We start from the raw sequence: 14,323 nt of genomic DNA, 5'->3' as shown, positions 1-14,323 counted from the left end.
CTTTCTACTCACCCCCATGCTGAACAACACTCTGGAGTACTTTTTTGATATCTCAAATGCATCTGGAGATCTGGGAGGCTTCTTGCTGTCTGTTGACATTCAAATAATGGAGGTCTATGGCGCCTGAGACAGAAAGGTCCATAAAAGTCAACAAAAAACGTGTCAATATTCCTCCATACTGCTCGTCCAATGTATTCCAAGTGTCCTGAGTGGGTAGCATCCAGAATTTACTCGAAACGAAGTCATTTAGAATGTTTTTAGAGCATAAACAGTAGTGTATAGGATTTCCTCAAAGCGCAAGCCTGCGAGTTCACGAGTCTACGGAAACCGCGGCAGACCAAACCAGATGAAAGTGCGCATTCAGCGTCTGCTCTGCCGATAATGCAAGCGTAGAAGAAGAAATGTGCTGTTTACCTGTGCAAAGAAAGAAACAACGAAAGAAAAATGTCTGAGGACTTCAGTGTTGAGGAAGAGCATGAGTTCTTTGCCGAGCTGAATGCGCTGGTTTGGTCTGCCGGCTTCCGTATGCTCATGAACGCGCTTTCAGGAAATCCTATACACTACTGTTTATGCTCTAAAAACATTCTAAATGACTTCGTTTCGAGTAAATTCTGGACGCAGGGTAAATCCATCCTGCTCTGAAGTATGCTCTGAGAGTCTGAACTCAGCTAAAAACCTTCTAGTGAGTGATGATCCCCCAACTAAAGGCTGTGATGAGAAAGCGCTCCTGGTTCCATGACTGTGTTTCTGCGTTCCAGGTCAAAAAAGGATAAGAGCAAAGGTGTGGTGAAACCCGAGGGGTCAGACCCAGAACCTGAGGGTTTGACCCTGCTGGTTCCCGACATCCAGAGGACGGCGGAGATCGTCCATGCAGCAACGACGAGCCTGCGGCAGGCCAATCAGGGTGCGTATACACAGAAGGAACTGAGCAGGGATCTGCCGTCATGGAAACCGTTCTGAGCTTTAGAGCTAAGGGTTTGGACCTGAACTCTGTCAGCCCAACGGGAAAACAAGGAATGTGTTAAAACCCGTCCTCTGGATGGATCTTCATCCCAGTCATTAGTCAGCCCCCCCACCCCCCAAAAAAATCTCTCCTGTCACATGACCTCCCAGTATTAATCCTCTGCTCCCACAGAATGTCCTGTGACCGATCACTGGGGTGGAAACCAGCCCATTAGATGTAATGGAGGGGTGTGTGAGATGGAGGAGACAGCCTGAGATCATTGTCAGAGGTCTTAATGTGGAACATTCCGTGATAAGTCCCGCCGTGTCCCTCATGATTAATCAGAGAGGAGCTGGCAGCGTTTGAGACGTGACAGATTTATGACCCCTCTATTAACAGACGGCCACTGGCAAAGCGCCCCAACCAACCAGCAGGAGACTATTGTTTAATGATGTAGTTTGGCTTATAATCCGTTTTTATTCTAACTGTTTAAATTAGAATAATTAATCTGTTTTGCTTTTTTTTTCTCCTACTGTTGACCTTTAATAGATTCTGGGGACACATCATGCCTCTTTGTCTTGTTTCCAAACCATATCTGGAAGAAATGCAGCTTTAACTGCTGGAATACATCTGTTTAAATCATTTGCTCTCAGCCCTTTAAGTTATCCTAAAATACATAAAGTCCCTTTTTAAAACCATTAAAATGCAGTTTCCTTTCCCACATTTATCCCAGTATAAACAAAATCTTTCCTTTATCTTTGAAAAATCGGTTTCAGTTTTTATTGTTTTTCTTTATCAACCTTTGATCCTTTGACTCTGATTCTAAATTTCAGATTCATTACTGATTCAGTTTATGTTTCCCAACATGTCATCTGGAGGCGTTTTAACACATCAGATTAAGCTACTATTACAAGAATAAAAATTGAGAGATCAAAAATGTTGCAAATAATTTAGAATTGGAGAATAGAAGTAGAATGTAAAAGTGGTCCCCTTGTCCTCCGGCATTCTGAGCCTTTAGCAGCACAACTACAGAGATCATGTTGGAATAAATTAGGGGATAAATGTTATATGGTGAAAGTTTTCTTCTTTGCTTTAAGGTTCTAATCTTTAAATGATTTAAATCAAAATATTTATCACCCCGAAGTATTTTTTAATACTTCCTGAACCTGAAGGACAATAAATACATTTTTATTTTAACTCTCCAACCTTGTAAGAAAAGTATCTAAATTATTGCTGCTTTTATATCATTTTCCACCAAAACGTGGAGTTCATTAAACATGATACTATGAAAGATATATTATCTATATATACACTGTCAGTTTTGCACATCTCTGATGTTGCTGCTAAATATCCATTACTGTAAAAATGTCCATAGCTGTATATTGGGTATTATTCTCCAGTTGCACAGCAATGTTATATTGCTGTGCAAAAATGTTATATTGTTTATATTTATATTGTTAAAACACTTTACAGTACAGTATTATATTTTTTATTTTTTAACTCTTCACTTTTATATTATTCTTATACATTTTTCTAACGTCCAAATTTGTGTGACCAGAATTTCTCCATTGTGGGACAGTAAAGGGATTTTCTATGCTATTCTGTATTATAAAAATACATATTAAAATCAGACTGGAAAACATTTTCATATCAGAGAAAAACCTTTTAGGAGCCTAAACTATGTAAAGAATTCATTGTCAGCTGAGATTTTTCTCATTGCTGATCTTTTTCTCATTGCTGATCTTTTTCTCATTGCTGATCTTTAATTTCCCCTTTCTCTCCATCAGAGAGGAAGCTGGTGGAGTCTTCAAAGAAGACGTCAAGCAGGCCAAAGCCGCTGTCTGTGCTCCGCTCCTTAGAGGAGAAATACGTCGCTGCCATGAAGAAACTACAGTTTGGTGGGTTTAAACATCTCTGCTTGTCTTAATTAATGCCTGTTGTTTCTAGAAATTACTTAAACTGCTGTAAATCAGCATCAGGTTCTATTTATGCCAGAGATCTGGTATACAGTGTTTCCCATGCATTGACTGTGATTTTTTTTTTAACCACGCTTCTCATTGTGTGGTCAATTCCTCCTCACCTGAACTCGGTTTATGTAGATATTTCAGTGTCTGCAGGATAAGCTCTGGTTTATCAGCCTAATGGATGATGTCTAAGAAAGGTGATAAATTAGAGGTTATACAGCAGTATCCTGCAGGTGAATGTAGGCGATTATCGGCCACATTTATTGAAAATGACAGTGAAGCTCTGTTGATTGAACTGCAGAGCCCTCTAGAGGACTGCGCTGTCATTACAACACTGAGACATTCCCTCTAATTAGACATCATCAGTTATGACGGAGTATTAGGGCCAGGCTAGAGTTTTTTTTTTTTTTACTTAGAGTTGTAACATGAGAATCGAGTCGTAACATTACGAGAATAAAGTCATCATATAACAAACCGTTTCGAAAGAAAGCTTCGAGCTCCGACCAGCAACCTGAGTTCACTTTGACATCCTGCCCAATTTGAAGCTGGTGCTAAAAGATTTCCTTATTTGTCAAACCAGAGCCAGGATAACTTCACATGATGCTCAACATTCCTCATTTTAGGGAAGAAAGTGCTTCTTGTAAGATTTGTCATGAAATACAACTTGTTTCTTGTAATTTTAGGTCTTTATTATCTTAATTTAATGACTATTCTTGTAATTTTACGACTTTATTCTCGTGATTTTCCTACGTTATTCTCATAATTTTATGACTTTATTCTCGTAATTTTCCGACTTTATTCTCGTAATGTTACGTCTTTGTTCTCGTAATTTTATGACTTTATTCTCGTAATTTTCCGACTTTATTCTCGTAATGTTACGTCTTTGTTCTCGTAATTTTATGACTTTATTCTCGTAATTTTACGACTATTCTCGTTTTGACTTTATTCTCGTAATTTTACGACTATTCTCGTTTTGACTTTATTCTCGTAATTTTACGACTATTCTCGTTTCGACTTTATTCTCGTAATTTTACGACTTTATTCTCATAATTTTCCGACTTTATTCTCGTAATGTTACGTCTTTGTTCTCGTAATTTTATGACTTTATTCTCGTAATTTTCCGACTTTATTCTCGTAATGTTACGTCTTTGTTCTCGTAATTTTATGACTTTATTCTCGTAATTTTACGACTATTCTCGTTTCGACTTTATTCTCGTAATTTTACGACTATTCTCGTTTTGACTTTATTCTCGTAATTTTACGACTATTCTCGTTTCGACTTTATTCTCGTAATTTTACGACTATTCTCGTTTCGACTTTATTTTCATAATGTTACGACTTTATTCTCATAATTGTACGACTTTATTCTCGTAATTTTATGACTATTGTCGTTTCCACTTTATTCTTGTAATGTTACAAGTTTATTCTCAAAGTAGAAGGGGAAAAAAATCTGTAATCAGTAAATAGGATAGAATAAATTTTAATCTAATAAACTACGAATGATCAATAAATCCTAGTAAGATTCTTTACATTCCTTCTTATCATGCATATTTTTTTTCTCTGCATCAAGCATGCAATACTTTATTTTTTTTATTTTGCCAAGGCTGATTCTGAGACTGCTTAGGTGTTTAACTTCATACCCCTCCCACTAGTTCATTGTGACGCAGCTCCTCAGATACAGTGCTACGCCGTGTCGTACAAAGCTACTGTAGCTATGGAAACGCTGGATATCCACCTCCACCATTGTGTTGCAGTCTGGTTCTTTTCCAAATGATGAGGTTCCTTCTAGAAGTGTTGTGTCATGAAGGACACCTGAACTCTGTTCATCTGTTGCTCCTAAGCAGAATGAGCCACATCCTCCTAACCTCTGATTTCCTCTCCACGCAGACACCTTTGAAATGGTTTCAGAAGATGAAGAAGGGAAGCTGATGTTCAAGGTCAACTACCACTACATGTCTCAGGTGAAGAACGCCAGTGATACAAACAGCGCAGCAAGGTCCCGCCGCCTGGCCCAGGAGGCCGTCACCCTGTCCACGTCTCTCCCTCTGTCGTCCTCTTCCAGCGTCTTTGTCCGCTGCGACGAGGAGAGGCTCGACATCATGAAGGTAACGTGTCGCCTGTACGGGGCGGTGAGGTGAAAGGCGTGCTCTCATTGGTTAGCTCATGCTCTGATTAATGGCCGACTTTCCATCCTTAATGTCTCAGTTGGTAAAGAATCAAAATAGAAACTAAAATGCTGCGATGTTTGCAGAGGGCTGTGGGTAGCAGCCTGCTGGACGGGCCTGAGAAGAACCGCTTCCTGTTAAAGCAGAGCGTTGTTATCGGATAGGTTTGATTTATAGTTTGGAGGCAGGAGGAGCTGAACTGTGTCTGGATGCTGTGATCCATCAGGCTGCTGACTCATTTCCATCCCAGCGTCCTTGGAGAAGACGCTGAACTCCAGCTTACCTCTGAGAATGTGTGTGATTGAGAGAAGCACGGCTGACCTGGTCAGCCTTCTTTAAAGGAAAAGTCCGGTCAGCAAGGAAAAATCAAGGAGTCATTATTTATACTGAAAACTAATACGTTCAACACCTCACTCCTGACATCTTCCGGCAGTGACGTCACGGTGCGGTAAACCTAGCGCCATTATCCCCGCTTTACAAGCAGAATCAATGGGAACTACTAAACACATCTGCAATCAACAACAATTATTGAAGATTTCCAGAGGACTTCACCATTGAAATTCACCAGAGCTATAGTGAAACTGACAATGCCCCACGTGCATGGCAGCTGGATGTTGGAATACATCGAGTAAAAGTGGGAAAAAAAAAGAGTTATTTCACCTTTCCGATTCCTGATCCTCCACAGTTCGTCGTTGGATTGCCAGCTTGAAGAGGGAGGATTTGCCATTGAACTTCTGGCCTGAGAAAAAACCCGTAATATGTAGCCAACATTTGGAAGAAGAATGTTTTCAAGATGACTTGGATAATAGCGCGTTGTGACAAACACCAGATACAGCACTGGGACTTGATCAACAGCCGATACCGCGCAGTGACCACACGAAGATTGGTACTGTTGCCTAGCAACCAACAATCTACTTAGAAACTTGGGAACTCTCTGGCTAATGTAGAAAAATGGCTTTCATAACAAATCTAACAGCGAAACAGGCTTTAGACATGCTTCAGAATACTGATGATGGCGATTCGGGCGGAGAGGGAGAGACCGATGATGATGTCTGTCTGGTCAGTAGGAAGCGGCTCAGATTCCGACAGCGAGTCCAAGGATGATCAACCACCCCCAGGAAAACCCAGACTTATCAGGGACCCATCAGACAATAGGGAAAACTTTGTTCAAGGTTTGATAGCACTGCCCACCCCTCAGCCGGTACGCCCAGCGGCCCGAAAGCAATTAAGCCAAGTAGAGTAAAATGTTGAGGAATGCTCCCAGGGCGCCGAAAATGGCAGCCCACTGCTCTCTAAGAGGATGGGTTAAACACAGAGAGTGAATTTCGTTTTGTGTGCTTGTGAGAGTGTAATGACAATAAAAGGCTGAAAATAAATAAATTGATTGTGTGATAGGGAGCCATTAATGAAGCGTCTGCTGCAGCACTAGGCTAACGTCAGTGGCTAGCACTGATTTGTTGGCTTAATGTGTTCAGTAGAGCCTGGACATTTCGCTGCTCATGATGAAGTTGACGATTAAGATGGAACTCCTGTTTTAGGTGCACTTCTCGTCTTTAAAGAAGTTGAGGTATTTTTATAGAAGCATTTCAGCCAATGAGGCGCCAGCGTTGATCCGCATCACATAGATTACTCTCTGGGAGCCGTGTCGTCTAATTATGTTCAATGTTGATCTGTGCTGTGTGTTCACAGGTTCTGATCACAGGCCCGTCCGACACCCCGTACGCCAACGGCTGCTTCGAATTCGACGTGTATTTTCCCCAGGATTATCCCAACTCCCCTCCGCTGGTCAATCTGGAGACGACGGGGGGACACAGCGTGCGTTTCAATCCAAACCTCTACAACGATGGCAAGGTGAGTCCTACTGCGTGGCTCCTACTGGGCTTTATATGACACTGTGGAGGAGGAATCCTGATCGAATGAAATGATCCAATCTGCTCATTAGCATGTTAGCTATTACAAAAAACAATCACTGGATGTTATTTGAGCTTTAGAGAGACTAGGCTGAGAGGGGCATGGATGGTTCCCAATAATTAGTAGAGCTTTAAACGGCGGAGAGCATTCACTGGTTTTCTGCCTTGGTTCCTTTAAATAAAGGGTTTAACAATTATGCTTAAGGACTCCAGATCAAATCATTTGCACTGATACATTCTGTGTTTTGACAAAACTGATTTTATCAGAAAGATGAAAGATTTTAACTGTTTTATTTTTGTTTTAAACAACCACAAATATTATAGATGCTCATTGGAAAAAAGAGAACAGTATTAGGCATCTGAAGAATGGATTGTGAAAACAATTTAACGACCCCCACTTGGTGTCTCATGACCTCCTAGGGATCCCAGACCCTAGTTTGGGAAGACCTGCCCTAAACTCAATGAATATTTGCAGTCATTCAGTTTGAAAGATTTACTCCTCCTGGATGAATATTCAATGGCATTGAAGGATTGACTCGGCATTCCCAGCATGCATGCATGCAGCGATAGTGGAGAGGAAAACTCCCTTTGAACAGGAAGAAACCTCCAGCAGAACCAGGCTCAGTGTGAGCTCTGCTGAAGCTGACTGGGACTCAAGGAGACAGAAACAGACGTAGAAAATGAACATAGAAGCCCTGATCTATTAAAATTTCTATGTTAAAGAAGCTAACAGTAAACTAGCTCCACGGGAGGCACTGTCTGGGAAAGAAACAGTTAATCAGATTAGCTCTGAGCCAGTTTCATGTCAGAGGATGAAAGAGAGAAGATGCAGTTAGTCCCAGTAGAAGCTGAGCCCATAGCTATAGGAGAGAAACAGGACTAAACACTGAAAAACAGGCCGATCAATAAAAAAAGGTGTTAATGGCAGCAGCACAGCTGATATTTCTCTCCACGATGGAGTCACAGCCAAACAGGAACAGACCAGATGAAGCTACTATGAGAAAAAGCAGAGAGAGCAGAAAGTTAGAGATTGAACTAATAGATTCTACAAAATGGCAGAATAGTTTAACCGTCATTGTTTTGTTCTTCTAAACTCCTCTGCAGGTGTGTCTAAGCATCCTCAACACCTGGCATGGTAGACCAGAAGAGAAGTGGAACCCACAGACCTCAAGCTTTTTACAGGTGAGACAGAACTCCATCATAGAAGCTATCAGTGAGGATTGATCAGAGGCAGAATCTCTTGGATCAGAGGTCACGGATCAACGGACCGTGGTCCGGATCCAGACCCACCTGCTGGCTAATCCTAACTTCACTTGCGCCGCTTCTCCTGTTTGTACGGTAAAGCCATCCAGAGTTTCCGGGATCAGGCTGCACATGATACAAATTAGTCAATGCTGCTGTCACTCTGGGTTGTTGCTGCTAACTACTTTTTGAGTTTTTACAGAACTAGTGGCTCGTTTTTTTCACAGAAGGCTGTCAGGAAAGGGGGTATAAGAGAGGGGGAGAGACATGCAGCAAAGGACCATTGGTCTGATTCGATACTGGGAACTAAGGAGCACATGTGTCGTGTGCGACCATGAACAGAATCAATAATAAATATGGATCCAGGCTCTAAATGAGCTCCTTGATATGTGCTTTAAAATAGCTTAGTCTCCATTCAAACCCAGGTTTAAAGCCTTTCAGGGCTGCATAAAGCCCACTGCCAACATTAAGACAGAAAAAAGAAAGAAAAATAGCAGTCAGTTCAGGTGTTTTATAAAATATGTGAATCAGGAAATTGTCTATACACCGAACTGGACATCTGTTGTTCTCTACTTCAAAAAACATGAGAAATAAAATCTGAAAAAACAGAGAATCTATTCTGGAAAAACAACTTTGAAAAAAAAGTCACAAACTTGAATTAAAGGAAAAAATATCAGAAAACTACAATATCAAAATAGAATAGGAAAAAGCGCAAAAAATAAAATATAGTTGTTAAAAGTTAAAATTGTCTTGCTTAGGACTCATACATTACTATAACCATGTTTAATTGTTATTACTACAATTATGATTATTATGGCTTTTTTTTAATCTAAAATATCCTCTTCTACAGTACAGCCCAGATAAGATATGTGCTATACTCTTTACAGTGCTCCTCTCGTCTGTCAGATTAGACCTATTTGTGATAAATTTTGTTTTTGTTTTTTTCCCTGTTTCTCTTTGTGATACTATTTACCTGTTAGTCTGCGATGAAGGCAAAACCGTAAAAAAAAAAAAATGTTAAATTAAATATGAAAACTATAAACTTTTGCACAGAAATTAAAATTAAAAATGCATTGTTTTTAATTCGTGTTAATTTTTCTTTGCTTGGAACTTCTCATCAACTTTGAAATCAAACTTGCATCAGCTTTTTATCGTTTAATGACGAGAAAAGCTTTTCCAACTAAAGACCATGGATTTAAAAACATGGGAATATTCCAACAGGGAATATGATTCCAGAAATATCAAATTAAATACAGTTTATTTCTATAGCATCAATTCACAACACGTCACCTCAAGGCACTTTACAGTACACAAGATCATACGGTCAGACTGATTCAAAGTTTTCTATCTAAGGAAAACCAGTTGATTGCATCGATTCATTGACTTTAAGGCAATCCCTCACACTAAGCATGCTTGTAGCGACAGTGGAGAGGAAAAACTCCCGTTTAACAGGAAGAAACCTCCATTAGAACCAGGCTCATTGTGAGCGGCCATCTGCTGAGGCCCACTGGGGTTCAAGGAAACAGAAGTAGAGATAGAAAAGGCAGCTGTAAAAGGCGGCCCCGTCCGGGAAACACACAGCCAGGCAGACGAGCTCCGAGCCAGCTCCTTTGTCAGAGGATGAAAGAGAGCACATCCAGTTAGACACAGTCAGAGAAACAGGACTACACAGGAAAACAGACCGATGTCCAACATCTAGAAACAAAGGTGTTGATGGCAGCAGCACAGCTGATATTTCTCTGCAGGATGGAGTCACAGCCAAACAGGAACAGACCAGATGAAGCTACTATGAGAAAAAGCAGAGAGAGCAGAACGTTAGAGATTGAACTAACAGAATCTGCAGAGTGGAAGAATATTCCAACCCAGTAAAATGACTCGAGGGTAACCTGGGTGGTTTTTCTTTCCACTGGTTGTAAGTTGTGAGGAAGACTCCCATTATAGTCCAGGGGGCAACAGTAAAAGGAAACCAAAGAGGCTGCCAAAGGCAAACTGGTTTGCTCAGTGACTGAAAGAAAAGGGATAGCACGGAAACCTTGAATAATATTATTCCAGTACAGGAATCGATTCGTGCACCAGGGTAGCCAATCACTCCTCTCTTTGTTTCTTTACACTTCACTCATTTGCAGAGAGACTTAGATCCGCTGAATGCTTATTGTTGCAATTAGCATTCAGTGCATCAATAATGGAAATGAGGGCAGCTTGGAACGTCTGCCTGCTCTTAGCGGACATATCCTGCTGTCTGCTTCAGGGAGCCTCTTTATGTTTGTCCTAGTTGGGCTGAGGCCAGCAGGCTGACCTTCAAATTCATCTTTGGCTTGTGGCAAACAGAGTAATGACTCCATGGAGACAGGCTGTTAGCGAAACAGGTTAAATAATGCAGGAAAGGTCCTCTAAGGACATCAGGAGAATGTTGGTACCATAAAGTCCCTTTGGAAAAGTTTTTTTCTGAAAGCTCTTTTTTTTTTACACAGACATATTAACCCCGCCTCTTTATTTACCGTACTGGTTTATCCTCGCCATGTTAACCCCGCCTCTTTTTCGACCCCGTTGTGCTACACCCACCTCTTATTTGACCCTGACATGTTAACCCATCCTCTTTTTTTTTCACTCCGCCCTGTTCACCCTGCCTCTTTTTTCCCTCCTGCCTGTTAACCCCGCCTCTTCTCTGGCTTCTTCCAGGTGCTAGTTTCTGTGCAGTCCCTCATCTTAGTGGCTGAGCCCTACTTTAACGAGCCTGGGTACGAGCGTTCCCGCGGGACCCCCAGCGGCACCCAGAGTTCCCGGGAGTATGACGGCAACATCAGGCAGGCCACAGTAAAATGGGCCATGCTGGAACAGATCCGCAACCCGTCGCCGTGCTTCAAAGAGGTAAGCATTGTGGTTTTCTCTGTATCAACAGTTTGGTGACTTAAAAACTTGGAGAAAGTGAGCCGGTTTCAGTGGGCGGGGCTAATGTTGATTCTGGCCTCACCCAACAGACAGAAGCTTATTCGATATATTTAAGTCCAAACTAGGAGCACAGAGGCAGGAGTTGATGTAAAAATATAGCAAGACGTTTGTGTATTTATCTCTTCCTTTTTTCTTGGAGGATTTAATGACTTTAGAGTTTAACAGGAAGAAGTTATCTGATCTTTCTCTATTTGAAGCAGCTTTCCGTCCCAATATCATAAATGATACATCACAAGAATGATTAAAAAGAAAAAATATATTTTATAATACTGGAAAAAGAATAAGATTCAGTTTTTTGGCATATTTTCCTTTATTTTTTGCTTTATATTTTCTGAGGGTTCCTGCAACCCTTTTCAATGGAAATAGTCCTTTCCATCTGAGGCTTCCATCGATGGAAGCACATTACTAAAATCGAGCCCACAGATGTCCGGGTGGCTATGCCCACTCCACAGAGAAGGCAGATAGTTCTGTATTCCGCACATGTCGACCTGCTTGGTGAGCGGGACAGACAAGCGGAATTCGTCTTTTTTTGGCTTATAAAATCATCTTAAAAGACTGATAGGAAACAAGGAGGTTTTCCACAAACTAGTGCTTCCAGATCAGCAACAATCATGTCCAACCAGCTGCCTCAACGTTGGTGTGAACAGCGTCAATTAAAATAACAGAAAATTTAGGAGGGAGAAAAAAAGGGGGAAAAAGTCCCAGGAATCTCCTTTTGTTCAGGTGTTTCTGAACTCTTGTCTGCAGGTAATCCACAAGCATTTCTACCTGAAGAGGGTGGAGATCATGTCTCAGTGCGAGGAGTGGATCGCTGACATCCAGCAGTACAGCAATGACAAGAGGGTGGGCCGCACCATGTCGCATCACGCCGCCGCTCTGAAGGTAACTTCCTGTTTGGAGATTTCCTCTCAGACTGAAACACTACAGCTGTATCGTATCAAGAAAAAATGGTTTTTTAAGGTTTAAAGATGGGTCTGTAAAGTGCTCTCTTACTCATGTGATGAAGCTGAGTCCTCGGATCAGGTTAGGCTGTAGACTGTAGGCCAGCCGTTCCACTAATGAACGCTGTTTCTGCTGCAGAGACACACGGCTCAGCTCAGAGAGGAGCTCCTGAAGCTGCCCTGCCCCGACGGCCTGGAGCCCGACGGAGACGAGTTCTCCGAGAAGAGCGCCGCCCTCCTCCTCAAAGACCTGTCCGGCCAGGATGCAGAGAAGGCCGCCGGCAGTCAGGACGGCCACTGCAGCGAAGGCCAGTTCTGAGCCGTTTCCCAGCACCTTCCCCCCCGATCCTTAAAGACTTCACGGCTTCAGAGGGCAAAGCCATCACTGTCAATATTTGTATGTAAAGATCTAATTACAGAGCAGTAGTGAAGGAGGGGAGCTAAGCCCTCATCCAAGAATTAAGAGAAACTTTTATCCACCTGTAAAAGACTGTAAACATTTTGTGCTTTTTTCCAATTGTGAAATAACCACTGATTGGTATGTTATTAAACTTGTTTATGTATACATAACTGCAGAGGAAAGATGACAGATTATATAAGGGAAGCTACCTTCAGAGGTTTACTGAATGTTAAGCCCTTTTTTTTTTTTTCTTTGAAACGGTGATGGTTGTAACCCAGGATATATTATTTAAGAGAAGAAAACACACATAGGTAACCGAAGCCTCTCCACCTTTGATTTGACTCGGATCGCATCGCTTCAGTAACATTTTTTAAATCATCTGATCCCTTTTTACAGGCTCCAAATTAAAAGGCTAAACCAACCTCTGAATCAAACTGTTCCACCTCTGCTTTCCTTACACGGCAGGCCTCATTTCAGGGCTCCTGCATGCGTCTGTGTTCCCTGTGCGTGTGCAGCAATCCCCCCGCAAAGTCAGATTAAAAGCTTTGATGTGCCTTTGATCCACACCGGACCACCAGAAATGCCGTTTCTATGGATTCGTATGGCTGAAGGAGAGCGTCTCGATCTGATTTCCTGTTGACGGCGGCGGGACATGAGGAGAGATGCTCTTTCTATTTGACTCCCTCCTTATTTTAGTCATATCTTCCTTTTCTAGAACATTAAACGGACCTTGAACCTACAGCCTGGTTTGCTTCTCTTTGTCCGACCCGAAGAAGAGCTTCTTCCTCACATTCCCCACAGTTCAGCTTTAGAGGTCTGGTTCCAATTCTGATCCACCGACGTGCGGATCGGGGCCTCCAGCACAGATTCAGGATGCATGGCTGCCAAAACCTTCAGGTTTCCATCAGGGGTTAGAGGTCACCAACCTCCTTAACATGTCTGTGTTTTGGAGGCTGAACGATGAGAACAAATGCTGTGAATTCAATCCCCTCTTGACCTCATAACTTCTATGCTGATTAGTTTCTAAATGAATTTGCTTCGTATAAAACTCATTTATTAGCGACGTGAACATGAAAAACATTTATGATTAGATTGAAACAAATACTGAGCCGGTTATTGGACGCTACCGGACCAAAGTATTGGACTCCAGTTATCCGACTATAATGGTTCTGTGGACCTGCCAGTTCGGCTCATCACTGGAGGTGGGAATCCGTCACGTTGGAATGGAGTAGATGAGGTCACTGAGGTCAGCGTTTCCAGACGCCTTCGGTTGGATTTATCCCAGAAACGAAATCGTTGTAAAGATGGCCGTACTTTGGTGGTGCAGTGGTTAGTGCGTACGACCCATGAACGCAGCAGTGTGTAGCAGTGAGCTTGTCGCAGATATTTTAGATTTATACCCAATATTGAAGCGTGGTCTGCGCTTTGTTATTCCACAACGCAAGAGGGACAATCAGGAACTAGCTGTGGGTCTAGAGGCGGTGAGGAAGTGGGGCAAGTTTGTGGGACAACGGAAGGACATGAGGGCCAAAAAGAGCGGAGATCCAGGTGGAAAAAGGGTCTCAACATTCTCGCGCATCTCACTTTCTAGCTGGTCCATCTTCACAAGTAGTTTTCCACAATGGCGGTCATGCAAAGAAAACAAGCCGGTAAGGTACCAAACCGGAAACACTCATAGTGTAGAGCGGAGGCAGATTTGACCAATCAGAGGCCTCCTGTCTGTGGTCACCTACAATATTGGAGAGGTGTCTGCAGAAGGGGGCGGGGCATATCTGCATTAACTGCGACACACGCAGATAACCTGGTTTC

General features: G+C 42.2%; 1 protein-coding gene across 5 annotated transcripts in view; it reads left to right on the top strand.

Moving 5' to 3' along the window:
- Positions 1–13,253, top strand: part of birc6 (baculoviral IAP repeat containing 6) — a 106,180-nt gene extending 92,927 nt beyond the window's left edge. For all 5 annotated transcript variants that reach the window (XM_038304592.1, XM_038304593.1, XM_038304591.1 and 2 more), the window contains 8 exons: positions 759–904; positions 2,731–2,841; positions 4,795–5,012; positions 6,762–6,923; positions 8,087–8,164; positions 10,904–11,092; positions 11,921–12,055; positions 12,254–13,253. In XM_038304592.1, the coding sequence (XP_038160520.1) occupies positions 759–904; positions 2,731–2,841; positions 4,795–5,012; positions 6,762–6,923; positions 8,087–8,164; positions 10,904–11,092; positions 11,921–12,055; positions 12,254–12,433 (1,219 nt within the window). In that variant the 3' untranslated portion in view covers positions 12,434–13,253. The remainder of the gene's footprint in view (positions 1–758; positions 905–2,730; positions 2,842–4,794; positions 5,013–6,761; positions 6,924–8,086; positions 8,165–10,903; positions 11,093–11,920; positions 12,056–12,253) is intronic.
- The last annotated feature ends 1,070 nt before the right edge of the window (positions 13,254–14,323 follow it).

The sequence above is a fragment of the Cyprinodon tularosa genome, unplaced genomic scaffold (assembly GCF_016077235.1).
Source record: "Cyprinodon tularosa strain WSP-4 unplaced genomic scaffold, ASM1607723v1 ctg539, whole genome shotgun sequence".
Lineage (NCBI taxonomy): Eukaryota > Metazoa > Chordata > Actinopteri > Cyprinodontiformes > Cyprinodontidae > Cyprinodon > Cyprinodon tularosa.
The sequence above is the reverse complement of the archived record's forward strand: the minus strand, read 5'-3'. Positions and strand labels throughout refer to the sequence as shown.